General features: G+C 35.1%; 1 protein-coding gene across 3 annotated transcripts in view; it reads left to right on the top strand.

The window, feature by feature from the left end:
* The window catches only part of GTF2F2 (general transcription factor IIF subunit 2), a 166846-nt gene that overhangs the window by 75435 nt on the left and 75229 nt on the right, over window positions 1-16182 (top strand). For all 3 annotated transcript variants that reach the window (XM_074299136.1, XM_074299135.1, XM_074299137.1), the window contains one exon: window positions 8199-8280. In XM_074299136.1, coding sequence (XP_074155237.1) covers window positions 8199-8280 — 82 coding nt within the window. The remainder of the gene's footprint in view (window positions 1-8198; window positions 8281-16182) is intronic.

Below are 16182 nucleotides of genomic sequence, written 5' to 3'. Positions count from 1 at the left end.
CTCTCAGGAGAAACAATTGAAGTAGTTTAAAAAAAAAATTAATACAAAAGACAAATTTAGCACCTGAAAACAGAAATGTATATTAAAGGGAAACTAAAATAAATGTGAGAATCAACAGCTTAGAAAAACAAATAGAAAATCTTTAAGTCACTGGAGCATCTAAGAAGTAGAATTAGCCCAATAGAAAGAGTAACTACCACTACCACAACATTAGATATAGCCAAATTAATAACACGAGAAAACTTTGGCTTCTTCCTGATCCCCTCCAGTTTTCATCTTTCTTAAAAATTATGTATTCACATCTGAACATAAAGCTTGAACGATTGCGTGACTAAAGCAAAATATAGAGCTTTTTGCCGCCATTGCTCTGGATGCTTTTTTTTTCTTCCAAGGAAACCTAAAATGATATTCTCTGTTTAGCTGCCACGTCACATGGTTAGCCCTCTTCAAATTCCCTGTTCTTTTTTCCAGTCTTTTAACTCAGCCCTTGATCATTCTGTTGCTCCATTCTACTGCTTAAAAGAATTTTGTTAAGTTTCCTAATATGATAGTTTTTAGCTGCAATGGTCCAGACTGAAAGCCATTTGTAATAAAAGGATGGTTCATTTCTATCTTTCCATATATACAAAAAAATATTTAACTCCTAAAAAGATGACGAATATCCTTCTCTATCCAGTATCCCTCAGGTGGGAGGAAGGAGAGCAGTAGAGTTGAAATGTGGCTTTTCTGAGTTTTATAGGCTTGTGCACTTAAAGAGTCTAATGGACAAAATTCAAAGAAAAATCATATAAAAACAGCAAAACTTTATTTTTAGTGGAAGACCTTTAGAAGTTTTTCTTCCTTGTAGTCTTGTTCACACAGTTAATTTTATTGACAGGCTTTTAAAAAATAGTTTGCCTATCAGTACTGTCATAAATTACAAATTAGTACATTCTTAATGATTTGTGGCTGTGTGTAAAGAAGTACAGAAGATCCATCATATCCACAGAAGTAAAGTTTTTTAAACCCCTCTCCATTCTTAAATACAAAAACAAAGATTTTGGACATACAGCACTCTTTAAAATTTTCAATGCTTTATATGCAAAACTAATATCCTTTATTTCTGTTAATTACCTTTGAATTAATTGAACTTATTTTAAGTTACATACAGTTTAGAAAAACCTGGATTAGGGAGGAGATAGGGAAGGAGGAGAAGGATGACAAATTTTTTTCTTTATAATATATAATTTTTCTTTATAATATATATATAATATATACTTTTCTTTATAATATATAATTTTTCTTTATAATAGATTATCTTCCTGGCCATGACCCCTTCTACCTTTCTAGTTGTTATTCCTTCTCTGCCCCGCTCTGAGACCTTCATATTTAAATATTCTACATCTGGAAGCCTCCAAACTAGAAACTTCTAGCATGCTAGCTGGTTGGTGAATTCTTGCCTGTGACATCAAGGGTGGGGATCTAGTCAGATCACCACCTAAACAGAACCTCTCCATTACCTATAAAATATATGTACTTCCTGATCCCTGAATTGCTCTCAAGTATATATATATACTAGTAATCTCGATAAGAACTTAGTATAACCATGTTCTGGGAAAAAACAGGATGTCCTAGTATTAGTATGAGGAACTTGGAGGCACAGGGGGTAGGTGTTCCCTAATGTAGAAGCATAATTCTCACTGAGGAGCCTTAGTAGCCTTCCCTTGTCTTTCCTGCCTCTCCTTGTGAGTATCCATGAAAGCCAAGGCCTTACCTTACATGTTTTAAGGATATTAAATTCTTTTTTTTTTTTTTTATTAATTTAATAATTATAACATCATCCCTTGTATTCATTTTTCCAGATTTTCCCCTCCCTCTCTCTACTCCTTCCCCTAGATGACAGGCAATCCCATAAATTTTACATGTGTTACAGTATAACCTAGATATAATATATGTGTGTAAATCCAATTTTCTTGTTGCACGTTAAGTATTGGATTCCGAAGGTATAAGTAACCTGGGTAGATAGACAGTAGTGCTAACAGTTTACATTCACTTCCCAATGTTCCTTCTCTGGGTGTAGTTGTTTCTGTCCATCATTGATCAACTGGAAGTGAGTTGGATCTTCTTTATGTTGAAGATAAGGGATATTAAATTCTTGCCTTTGGCTTTCATGCTGACTGGCTTATCTAATTCTGTAAGTCACCTTTCTCCCTATCATTGAACTTTGACATTTTGGAAAAGGCTAAATCTATATTAACCAGTTCTCAGAAGTTGGGAAGTACCACCAGCTATGAGATCCTGAGGTAAACTTTGCCTCAATTTTTTACTCTGCAAAATGAAAATGATAAATACAGCTACTCCCCAAGATTGTTGGGAGAAAAAAATGAGATATATAAAGCATTTTACAAACTTTAGAGTGCTAACTATCATTATCTTCATCATCAATAATTATGTGTCTTAAGGACCATGTTTAGGTGAAGGGGCAGATCATTTCTCCGAGAGCCTCCACAGCTGTGAATCATAAACTTGAAGGAGTTGCAAAGCAGCCTTTACTAACTCAGATGTTCCTTGTGGATTGGGAATGAAATAAATTGGATGCGAGAGGGAAGAGGAGGAAGGTCAGAGAATACAAGTGCCTCTTAATTTCTTTGTATCATTCTCTCACATGAAGGGATCCATTCTACTGATCTGAGTTGGATCCCCAGCAGCCACTAGCAGGTGGCTCCCATATCCCAACAATTATGTATTCTTAAAGAGTTGAAAGAAACCCAGGAAATATTCATCATGCTCAAGTTCAAGCAGGAATATATTGTCCAGCCTTTCTAGCATCTAGCATTTAATACTTTTGACGGTGGAAAATTTTGGACTTCACAAGATGGCTCATTCTGATGAGGTTAGTGGCAGTCAGAGAATTGTGGTCGGAGTTTTGCTTGGAGGCACAGGTTCTTCATGAAAGAATTCATGAATCCCAAAATATTAATGGCAAAAATGAAGGTTTATTGTTGGATAGGAAGTAAGTTTTGCTAAGAGACTGACATCTTTAGTGGCAAAGTTCTATTAAAGAAATGGAGACTGGCACTGAGAAGAGAATGCCTTGTCAGTGGGCAGTGCCCTACTTTACACATTCTGCAAAGAATGAGTTCAGAAATTGCCCTTTAAAAAGGAATCTTGAGGCTCAGGTTTCGGGTTGAAAAAAAAAAAAAAGTCCCCAGGCCTAGATGTTTATCAATATCTGGCCCAGATCTCCAATTGGAATTTCCTGAAAGGGTCTGGCATCCCCAAAAGATGATGCTTTTTGAACAAGATTTCTAATTGAATAATGGCACTTAACTTGTCTGGGGAAATATGCTTTTCCCAGGACTCCAAGATCAAAAGGGAACACAGTTTCAGAGTGATTTCGGAGTTTACTTGCATCAGTTCCATTGTTGGCTAGATCTTGTATCTCATACTTAAAACACATTTTACTAAATGTTTGATATAATTCTTTTTCTATCTTTTGGGATCCTACTAAATAAATTTAATCTCTCTTTTAGGTAACGATCCTTCATATGATTGAAGGAAGTTATTCTAGAAGCAATCAGTAAACATTTATTAAGCTCCTACTAGGTTCTGTATTGTCACAAAAGCAAGAAGTTTAGCGTCCAAAGACCTGGGTTCAAATCCCAGAACTTATAATAACTGACATTTCTGTTGGGCTTTAAGGGTTTTTTTAAGTGTTTTATAAATATATTTTCATTTTATCCTTATAATAATTCTGGGAAATAACATTTAATACATGAAGAAACCGAGTCTGAGAAGTTAAATGTCTTGCCCATGGTTCAACATCTAGTCAGTGAAGGAGACAGGATGTACATCAAAGTTTTTCTGATTTGAGTCTTGAGCTCTATCCCCAAAATCACATCTCTGGAACTTCTTACCTATGACCTTACATGAGTCATTCATTTAATTTTTCTGTTCCTCAATTTTTTATCTGCAAAATATAGGATTTGTACTGAGTGACCTCTTAGGTCTTAGTTTTAAATCTATAATTCTACCTCCTTTCTTGAGTCTTTACTTCTTTACTTCTGCAGACTGAATGTTTCCAATTTTGTTAGAGTTAGAATAGACTTGTAATCTTAAGATTATGTAAGCATAGTGAAAAAAATGAGGTTTGGGGGAAATAAGCCACTTGTCTAAGGAGACAGAGCCTGTGTTTGAAGGAGGAATTCAAAACAAGGTTTTTGCATGGTTCTTGTAAAAATCTGTGAGCATAAAATACTAATTATATGCCTGAGCTTGTAGACAAAAAAATGAAATGGTTTCTTCCTTCATGGACTTTATATCCTAAGGGAGGAAATAACATGATTCTTTTGAATTTGTTAGTACATCACTTAAACATATATGTATATCTTCTGGAATGTCACATTCCAGGTCCTTTGGTCTTTTAAATTGGGCCTGGGTAATCCTGATTGTGGCTCCTCAGTGTTTGAAATGTTTCTTTCTGGTGGCTACAGTATTTTCTTCGTTATCTGATTATTCTAGAATTTAGCTACGTTATTCTTTTAAAGTTTTTATTTTGGGATCTCTTTGAGGAGATGATCATTGGATTCTTTCAGTAACTATTTTACCCTCTGATTTTAGCACATCAGGGCAGTTTTCCTCGATGATTTCCTGAAAAAAAAAAAAAATGTTGTTCAGGCTCTTTCTTCATCATGGTTTTCAGGTAGTTTAATAATTGTTAAATGATCTCTCCTGGATCTATTTTCCAGATCAGTTGTTTTTTTGATGAGGTAATTTACTTGTTCTTTTTAAAATTTTGTTTGATTCCTGATGTCTCATTGAGTCCATTCACTTCCATTTGTTCAATTCTAAATTTAATGATTTTTTCAGTCAGCTTTTATATCTCCTTTTGCATTTAGCCAATTGTACTTTTAAAGGGATTGTTTTTGGTTTTTTGTCATATCTTTTTTTTTTTTTTTTCCATTTCACCATATTTGTTTTTTTTTGTTTTGTTTTGTTTTGTTTTGTTTTGTTTGTTTTGTTTTTGTTTTTTTAAGAAGTAAAACACATATGTGTATACATACAGGCATATGTCATCAACCTTGACCCCAAAGAAAGATGTGAAAAAATTGCTTTTCACATCTTGCTTTGCAGAGATAGGCCAGCAAGTGTAGAACATTTCTTACAAGCTCACACTTTTTCTAGGTATTGATAGTTTATGATAATTTTTTTTTAATGCTTTATTTTTAAGGCATGGCTTTTAGTAAAGGGGAGAATATAGTTGTAAAAACAAAATATCAACAAAAGTATTTTTAAGGAGTATGCATTCAAGATACAATTGAGTTTATTGCTGTAAAATATGAAATCAGTGTTCTGGGTTTTCCATATTTACAAAGTTAAAAGAATTTTTTTAAACTTTAAATGCTCAAATACTGCTACAGGTAGAACAATATAAGACTTGTTATCTAAAAATCACTTAATTTTTATATGAAGGAATAAGATTGTATTTTTTTTTTTTTGCAATGAGATTATTATATATTATACATACACATACACACACAAAGCATTGGGAGGAGAAAGGAATAGAAGAAATTTAATGACAATGTCCCTATTTTTCTGAACTAATAATCTCTTTTCCTTCCTTCAACTTGTTTCCTTTCTTAACAGTTATCTCTTGCTAGACTTTTAAAATCTTTCCCAACCTCTGGTCCCTTTAATGAGGGAAAGGAAAGGGGAACCCCATTTCTCAGCGCATAGATAATCCCATGAGGCGCAGTGTCCCCTATAAAATGAATTTACAGGCCCAAAAACCTAATAAAAGGTTTCTTGTAGGAATTTGGAAGTAAAGTTCAGATACAAAGACGCCAGGGCCGGAGGTGGCTGCTGGGCGGGCAGGAACCCTTACGTGGCTGGAAGGATACCACGTGTTGGCTGGAAGGGCTCCTGCCAAGAGGGCGTTCCTGCTCACCTCTTTTATATCCAAAAGATGATGGGCGGTACCCCTAAGTTCTCTGTGGGATTTTCATTTAGCTCAGATCAGGTGAGGGCTGGGGGAAGCTGAGCTGATAGTGGGGGCTGGGCCCGGATATTCAAAGGGTGCCTTTGACCAGGATTTGTGAATCAGGGTCAGCCATGGGTTTGGGCAATTAGAAAGGAATCTTTCAACCCCCATCACCTTCCCCCCTTTCTGGTCTGTTACACTTTGCTCCTCTCACATGCTCTGAGATCGCACAGATATGCTGGCCATATTCTTCTTGTTTCACATGGAGTGTCTTTACCTAGTAAAGTTACCAAGTAACTTTACCTAATATATTTAGATTGCAATGTTTCTTTGAGTTTTCCTTTGAAATGAGAAAGTGGAAAGAGAGATACATAGCTAAGTTGCAATATTTTATATTGTTGACAATGTTTGTATTTGTAAAATTAGGTTAAATTTCAGCTTTTGTTACATCCTACCCATGTGATCCTGGATAAATCATTTTACATTTTTCACTGTTTTTTTAAATCTGTAAAATAAAGTTAGACTTAAGTGGTCTCTGAGTTGTATTTCATCTGTAAAAGACCTTGGATTCTTTCTTTTACATCTCCAGCACAATGGTGGACATGGTTTTTGGATCTAAAAATCATGTCACCCACCTCTCTTATTCTAGAAACATGGATTCTGATACTGTGTAAGAAAAGCCCAGTCAAGGTTTGAACCCAGGGCTTTTGACTCTAAACCTGATAGTATTCTTTCAGTTATGCCACATTTCTTCTGTTCACATTATACAGAAAAAGTAAGGAACAAAGAAATTGATTTAGAATTCTAGAATATTAGAGTTAGAAAAGTTATTAGAGATCATTCAATCCAGTTACCTAATTTCACAGATAAGGAAACTGAATTGTGAAAAAAAAAAAAATATGTCCTTTGCTCAGTCCTCTGCTATTTTCTGACTGAAGTAGTATTGTAGCCTCCACACAATATAAATTCCTTGAGGTCAGATACTAATTCATTTTGTCTCTCTCCAATTCCTAGAATAGAGCTGGCATACAATAAATGCTTAATAAATGCTTGCTGAATAATTGATTTTCCCTATTCCATAGTGTGTACTTTGAGCTTTGATCTCAAATTTCAGATATAAGAAAAAGGAATGTCTCCCTTTCGTTTTATGCAGATCTTTGTATACTAAATTTCTCAATCAAATATGTGAATTCTTACCACAATTATTAATTTAAAGTTTCTCTGTTCTTTCTGTAGTTAACAGTCAGGTAAAGTATCACATTAACAACTTTTCATGGCCCCTTAGCATACTTGTAATTCTGTATGAAACTTGAAATAATGAAGAAGGGACCCTGAAAGTCTAAAACTCCTTGAAGGAGAAAATCTTCAACTCTGCCTCAGTGAGGCACCCTGCCTAAGGGAAACAAGACAAACAGCTTCATTCTGTTATCTAGGTAGAGTTGGTTCAGTCCTTAGCAAAAGAATTCCAACCCTATTCAATTAAAGATCTTCTATTCATTTCTATTCAAATTCCAGCTCAACCTGAAACCCAGTTTGTAAATGAGCCAACTTGGGATTTCACCCACTAGCCCCCACCAAGATACCCAATATAATGGTTTTCTTCAATGAAGGTCTTTTGCAGGTGGACCTTGATATCTCCTTTTGCTGCCAGGACTTTTTGTCCTATTCTATTTTCCATAGATCTGCCACTATAGAAGTCAGTCTCTTGGTAAACTGATTTCTTTCATTTTGCAAGTAATAATTCGGGAATGAGTGAATTCTTTCACTCCTAAAACCTGCGACCGATTTAAGGGAGATTCTTAACAACTCTCTTATAGCTATTAATTTAGATCACTCAAACAGTATCAATCAGAGTTAATGAAGGCAGAAATGGTACATGGTATATTCCCCCTCCCCCCACCAAAAAAAAATGAGCTTACTATTTGCATAGCATATTTAGATTTGGCAGTTCTGGGAGTTAATTTTCATAATTTAATTATAGTAGTATTACAATTTAAAAGAAACGATCCAGATTTTTAGAAATTGGTAATTAACAAAAATGTTTCCAAACCTATCAAACATTTCAGTAATCTTCTTGTAAATACTGTTAAAGTTCTATATGCTTTTGAGATCCTATCTCTTTCTGCCTCAGTTTAAATTATATTGCGCAATTTTACCTAGTATATCAAAAGATAGCACTGAAAGTATTAAATATTGTCTTTGAATATATTGATTTAATATATATTTTTTTCCATTCAAGATAAACTTTCATTGGAAGGAATAGTGGTACAACGTGCTGAATGCAGACCTGCTGCCAGTGAAAACTATATGAGATTGAAGAGGTTAGTATTTTTACCTTTGAAATGAATCTGATATTTATTTTTTGAGATCTTGGCACATTTTCCCATGTATAGCAGGTATGTACATGTGTCTGTGTGTTTGTTAGCATTTGTTAAAATTCCAGGTACTACTTAACCATGAAAACTTTGCTGACACTTACTTGAGTTTATTTTTCCATTTGTTTTACAAAATAAATGAGAATTTCTTTGCACCGCAGAATTGTTGTCCCCTATCAGAACATACAAGGATTCTATTTAATACCCATAAGTATCTTGGTTCCCTAAAAATATTTATTAAGACCTTTGTCTTTGTAATATATTGTAGATCATCATTTATACACCATAACTACTATTATATATTCAAAATGTATACTAAATTTCTAATTTCATTCTTGCCATATAGATTTTTAAAATAGAATTTAAAGTTATCTCTTTTCGTAGCAAAGTGTTACAGGTTTTGTGAAATCTCTTCAAATAATTGTTTACTGTCTATTTATATGAATATATTTTTCTGATTGACTGTCCAGGCATATGATTCTTGTGCAGTGATTGTTAGCACATTCCAGATATATGTGGTGACAAGCATCTATTTTGTTTTTCTAAACTAATTTGAGGCAGTCTGGCTACTGAAGATGATTGAATGGTAAGGGAGAAAAAGAAGAGACTCTGAGAAATAACTATTGATAAGATGAAATTCTTGGCATCATTTATAATTCCTGACTCTTCATAATCAGTTATAAACATAGGCCTATCAAGTGACTCCTTGAACTGATGTTGGGAGAAAGCTGAAGACTCAAGGTATTAAGATGGTGATATAACAATGGGATTCAGTTCAGTTTTGGTGTTTTTGCAAGTTAGTAAAGCTCTTGGCACACGGAAGAGTACTTATTTGCTGATTTTATTGTGAAACATTTTGATTTTTTTGTGTGAAATAATTTTCTTTAGAGCATTATTGTTTTAAATGTAAAATCCTTTCAATTGGATCTGCTAAAATAACATTTGTTGGAAAAGTGCGGGTAAGCATGATTCAGAGTAAAGTGGTACTTATGTGATCAATTGGCATTTTAGCATGCTAACATCTTATACTAGTTTTATATTATTTACAATATACCTTCTAGAGTTGTGAGTAGCTCATCAGTCCATTGACATTAAAAAATATTATCTCAAATAACCCATTATTCAGTATGCTTGTTGGGGGGCATCGTCGTGTAACAGCAAAATTGCTGATTAAAAAGCAGGCAAGAATCAAATGAGTGAAGTTATGGGAAACTTGAAAGCATTTCTACCAATGTCAGCAATCAACCAGAGTCTGTCAGTAGTCCTCAAACTTTTAAAATAGGGTGCCAGTTCACTGTCCCTCAGACTGTTGGAGGGCCGGACTATAGTAAAAACAAAAGCTCACACTCTGTCTCTGCCCCTCAGCCCATTTGCCATAACCCAGCAGGCCACATAAATGTCCTCAGCGGCAGCATCTGGCCCATGGGCCTTAGTTTAAGAATCCCTGGTCTAAATCATAGAAACTCTGTAGAAGCGAAACCAAGGTAGAATAAACCCTGAGCTCCGCTCTCCCAAGCCTATGTCTCTGGGTCTAACTTAGCTACTTTGTCATACTTTGCTTAGAGCAGAGTACTCTTCTGTAAGTTACCTAGTACAGTAGGTTGACAGGTCCCTATTTCATTTTATTTTCTAAATGAGGCAGTTGTTTTAGAAAGCTTTATGTTGTATGAAAAAGATACTTACCATCAGGATGTGGTATGAGAAAGTCAGCCAAAAGTAGTCTCAAACATAAAATTGCAAAGGTATATATAAAACTCAGTATTAGATAAATATTCATATAATGCTTTAAAGTTTGTAATTTACTATGTGATTGGTCTGGACATTTAATTTCATCCATGTAGAGCACTCCCAATGTGGAAACTCCTTTCATTAATGTCAACTAACAACTCTTCTGTGTTGTAGAGCGTTTCCTGGGAGAGGGACCCTGAAGGATCAGTTGGCTTTCCCAGATCCATCCAGCTAATAGTGTGTGTGTCAGAGACAGGCCTAAACTCCTCTTGGTGTACTCCAGGGCTAGCATTTTATTCATTACACTAAGCCCCTTCTTTTTCCTCTTTACAAGACATTTAGGTGGCTTGAGTATAAGAGAGTATGAACAGAATGGCAAAAGAACAGAAAAACATGTCATGTGATGTTTGGTCTAAATAAGCAACTAGTTAATGTTTGGCATGAAAAATAAAAAAACTCATCTTTTCAGATTTCTCTTTTCTTCTTGATCCTGGAGCAATCCTAGGGAGCAATGACTAGACTTCAGGAAGTTAACTTTTGGTTCAGTCTCAGGAAGAACTTCAAAACAATTAACACCCCCAAAATGGAATTACCTTCCTGGGGGTGTAAGGGACTCCCTCCAGAGAATGTCTTCAAGAAAAGGTTTGATGGTGTACCAGGAATGTAGATGAATGTACTAGGTGACATCACTCTGAAGTTTCCAACTCATTCTTTGGAGAGTTGGAGTACTGTGGGATCTTCACTGTTCTTCATGAAGCAACTTTTTCTTTTGTGAAGTCTGCTCGATTCAGATTTTCCAACCAGTCAAAAATATTATAGCTAAAATACACCATCCCCAGGTCATTCTCCTTCTGTTCTCAGGGAGTTCAGCCTCTGGCTCATTAACTTCCTCTCCTCTCCAGTATATACTAAGACTCTGTACATAGGCTTCTATAAACTCTCAAATCAGCTACCTTCTCCTCAATGAGAAATTTTGACTTTTTCCTATATCTGACCATAGTCTTCTGGGATTCTATTGCTTTTCCCCTGTCTTAGAGATTCTTTACCTTCATTGAAGTGTCTCTACTTTTCACTTCTCAGTTCTGTAACGGGCCATTACTTCTGCACTGACTTATCTTTTCTCTCCACCCTCAAACCAATACTTATTTTTTCAGCTCTCTGCTGATCTCTGCTCTTAAATCCCTTACTCCCCTATTGCTGAAATTGTCTTTCCAAATCTCAGCCCTGGTTGACATCCTCCCATTCTCCTTTGTTCCTACTTACCAGTTTCTGAATATAAATTGGAGGAAATCTCCCAACCATTGTAAGTAGGTACATTAGAAATTCATATTATCCAGCTTCCAGTGGGCTGGACTCTCACTCCAGTAAGATACTCCCCACTTCGCTCCATTCAGCCACTAAAGTGATGTTCCTAAAGCACTAGATCAATCACATTACCTTCTCCTACTCAGTAAATCATAGTACACTCTATCACCTCCTGCTTTTCCAATCTTTTTACACCTTGCTTTCTGATACACACTCTCGTCCAATGACATTGGCTGTCTAGCTATTCCTTTCACAACATATTCTCTCTTGGTTTTTGGCATTTCCCTACTTTTTTCAGTGCTCTTTTCTTTGCTCAACATTTTGACCTCCCTGGCTTTAAGTCCCAACTAAAATCCCATTTTTTTCTTTTTATATTTTAAAAATTTGTGTCTATATTAAAGAGGTAGAAAAATGGATAGAAGGAGATCAAGAAACAAAGTAGTTTTTAGATTTATATTTCCTTTTCCTCTCCTGTCATTACTCGTTTCTTAGAGAAACAGCTCTCAAACAGGTTTTATTTACTTTAAAGTTCATAAACTCCTGGACATTCTTGCTAAACTAGTTATAGCTCTATGTGTCTTTTTCCTCTTCCTTCCATGTTAAAAATTCTTAAAATTGAGGAATACATCTATAGTTGAAGCTCTAATATCCTATGTAAACTTTCTCTACTCACTATTGTTGTTGTGCACTGTTATTCCCTTACATTTGTATTTGTTTTCTTAATGTCTTCTTTTTCCTTCAAATCTTTAATAACCTAAATAAGGCTATAAATTTAAGTGTTAGATTTATATTGATCCATCCACTTTCATAAGAGGAACTGAGTAAAAGGCAAGCATTTAGAAGACAGCTGGCTTGTATTAAGATTCCAGAGTTAGATTTGAATTAATTAACTAGGTTTGAGGTACCTTTATGTCTAAGTTGACTGACTGAAAAAAAAATCACATAAAACAATATAGTTTATGTCACAAGACTCAGTAGCCTTGTTCTTGTTAAACTTCCAATGTTCAGGACAAAAATGCTCCCTCCCACATTTTATTCATCCATGAATAATTACTGGTGATAAAGAGAATCTTTGACAAAAATTGTAAAGTTAAGAAAATTTGCACTTGGTATCTCTATCTCTTCTCCATTCTCCTTTTCCAACTGTTCTATCTAGTGTCCTCTTATTCTGTTACTTCCTCTAAAATAAAGATTCTGATATTGTTTATTGATATTTCCTCATTGATGGCATACATTTCAGTGTAAATGAATGCATCTCAATCTACCTGAAGCAAAGATTTAGTTTTTATTCCTTATATCTAATTGTAGAATGAGGTAAAGGAATTTCCAGTCTCAGCAAGCAGGATGGTATAAGAGAACTAGAATCATACTGTATGTCAGCCATCCTGTAGATGATTCTATTGTCTTTTAAAGGACGACTGGGAGAATGACCAAAAGAGACAATCAGTCTCTCTCTCTTCTTTTCCCTCCCTCCTTCCCTCCTTCTTCCTCTTCCTCTTCCTCTCCCTCTCCCTCTCCCTCTCTCCCTCCCCATGGATATAAGTAAGAGGTGGCTTGGCTATTTGAAAAAAAAAAAGAAAAAAAAGAAATGACTGGCCCAGCAATAGTATATAGTTCTTCTGAAGATATACATTTCTCCAAGATTCCCGTGTATTTTCTAGCACATTTGACATTGTTTTAATTGGTGCTTGGTTTTTTTCATATCACAAACTTTTATTGTATGTGACCTGTAAATGCTTCCATATGGCTTCTGTCTGTCTATAATATTAAAGTCTAATGATAAGTCATTAACAGCAGTATTGCTGTAATCTTTCACTGTGGAACAGAATAAACTATTCACTATATAGCCAAACCTATAAGCTAAATAGACAACTAATAACCAGTACTTTTCAAAATGGTTTTAACTACTGGCATTATAATTAAGACACCAAAGCACTAACTAACAAACAATCTGTTAAGAGTTTAATTCTTTTGTTGAAAGTCAGCATTTACTCCCAGAGAATAATTTTTATATGATAAGACAAGTACATTTTGGATGTTTATGAATAACTTTTCATTCCAAGTTTCATAATATAAAATACAGATAATCCTCCACTTACAAACAACTCCCACATCTCCATAACTCTTGCACTTGATCCCTGATTCTCCTGACTGCAAGTTCTTTCCCCTCATCTGATTCCATAGCACACTGTCCTCCTCGTGTACTTCTAAAAAGCTAATATGTTTTGGGGGTTTTTCTGTCTCATTCACAAAGGTTATGGCAGGGCACAAGTATTTATCATTTCATTGTACCTCTCCTTCTACATGAGTAGTCAGTAAATATTTGTTGAATGAATAAATGAATTCATAAATAAACTCATCCTATTTCTCTCTCCACAGAAGTGGCCTTTACCACTTCTGAAGCCATTCCTTTCATTCCTAAGCCACAAAAGCTATGGGGACACAATTGGAAGTCTGGCAGAGAAATTGCCATTCCAGATCTTAAGAAGGAGAAGTCATGTGGGAGCAGACTTTTAGGCAAAGCTGGCCTTTCTATATCTCTATGATGATCTGGTCTCCTTTATTTCCCCTAGGTATCTTCGATTCCCTCCTTTTTTTTTTTTTTTTTTTTTCTTTTCTTTTTTTGTTGTATCATACTGTATGTTTGTTAATATAAAGCTGTGTTGGAAAGAACAGTGGTTTCATAGTCGAAATGCCCTGGCTTCAAGTCCTGGCAGACAAACATATTTTCCATGTGACCAATATAAATTTATACTACTCTCCAGGACCTATTGTGACTAATAGACAAAGCACTGGACTTGAAATCAGGAAGGCCTAGATGCTACGCCGATGCTGATTCAGGCACACTTGCTGTGCAATCCTGGATAAGACATCTGACTTTGCTGAGCCATAATTTCCTTCTTTGTGAAACTGGAGTCATAATAACACCTAGTTTACGAGATTGTTGTGAAGATCATATAAGATAATATATAGAACTCTCTTTGTAAAACTTAAAGCACTATGTCAGTGTTAGTTATTAGTATTACCTCATGGGTGTTTTTTTGTTTGTTTTGTTTTGTGTTGTTTTTTTTTTTTTAAATGTTGCTATTAGCATCATTTGAGCTAAACATTCTCTTAAAAAAATTAAATACCTCTGGGTGTCTTACAGGGACATCAGTTATTAGATGATAAGTATAAATTCAGTCAATTTGATTACCTCATTGCTTAGCTGAGGTTAGCTTAGCTGAAGAAATTGAAATTTTAATTGCAATGAAGCAGATAATTTTCAAAAATTGGAGTACTTTGAGGTATTAAACAGAATATTTTTGGCAGGATATTGAGATATCCTGGAACAGCCCAAGGATACTGGGGGCCTAAAGATCAGAAGTATTGAGGAGCTTGCTATAGAGGTAGAAAAGATAGTAAGGGAGATTCAAGGCTGCTAAAAAAAGAAGTTTCATGGGTTGTAATATTGCTATAGGCTTATCCCTAATTCAGAAAATGTAGGAAATCTTCCTTTTTTCTTCTTTATTGACCTGCTGTATTTAATGGGTTTGAGGAATCTAGCTTAAACTCAACCACCATTTATAATATTGTTTCTATGGGAAATTACATTTCCATTTCCATTTTAAACATCTGCCTTATAAACTTGGAATGCCACCTCTCTGTAGGATTTGCTATAGATTTTAGTCTGGAAGAGAAATGGCAATCTAAAATGGAGTTTGCCATTTTACTTGGTTTAGAGTGGTATCTGAGTCATATATAGCTTATTTTTGGTTACTAGTAGCGTCTCATTTTTAATAACCAAGATACACTCATCTTCAGCACATCCCACATAGTAATACAATTACCATGTGCAGTGAGATTGGAATTCTCTTGTACTTTCAATGTCCCCTAAAGATCATGTTTGTAGTTTATACTTCTTGCTTGTTTTTTGTTTACTTAAATGACACCATTAGCTATCACAGTAAAATTTATCAACTTAAAAAATAGTAAGAAATGTGAAAGGTACCTAGGTGGCGCAGGGGATAGAGCATCAGCCCTAAAGTTTGGAGGAGCTGAGTTCAATTCTGATATCATATACTTAACACTTCCTGGCTATGTGACCTTGGGCAAGACACTTAACCCCAGTTGCCTCAACCAAAAAAAGAAAGAAAAAAGAAATGTGGAGAAGGGTTGAAGGGAGTAGGGCTTAATTGGTTTAAACATACAGGAATCCTAGACCTCTTCCTTTCTCTGCTAGAGAAAGGCACAGGATGGCCTTTTTGGATTCTGACATCTTCATTTTGTACCTATATGCTTCTTCACCCTAAAGCCTTAGATGAGTCATTTCTTTTTCCGATTCCTTCATGCCACGGTGATGTGTCTGCTGTTTTGTTGATTCCTAGTATTCCATAACTTTGAGGCATCTTTTAAAATTCTTTACTCAACAGCTATTTCCTGAGCACCTACAATATTTGTAATATTGTTGTATAAGTAGTATAATATAGGTTCTGCTTTAAGGAACTTATCATTCAATTAGAAAAATAAAGCACATTCATGGGAAAGATCAAATGACTAAGTAAACTATGATTTAATGTCAATAACTGGTCCAGACATTTAATTCTACAAAAATTAGTGAAGGGAAAGCTCAGTGTGGGTTAAAGCTTAGAATAAGCTTTAAGGAGGGAGTAACAGGACTCGGACAGAATATAAAGAGAAAGAATGATGTTTCAAAATGAGAATATGATATGAGTAAAAATAGGGAAATGAGCCTGTCTGGAATAGAGGGTTTGTGTTGAGAAATGAGAGCTAACATTGAATTAGTAGTGAGTGGCAGGGACAGAGATCCTGTCC

This window comes from Sminthopsis crassicaudata, chromosome 3 (assembly GCF_048593235.1).
Source record: "Sminthopsis crassicaudata isolate SCR6 chromosome 3, ASM4859323v1, whole genome shotgun sequence".
Classification (NCBI taxonomy): Eukaryota; Metazoa; Chordata; class Mammalia; order Dasyuromorphia; family Dasyuridae; genus Sminthopsis; species Sminthopsis crassicaudata.
This window is presented reverse-complemented; position numbering and strand designations above follow the sequence as displayed.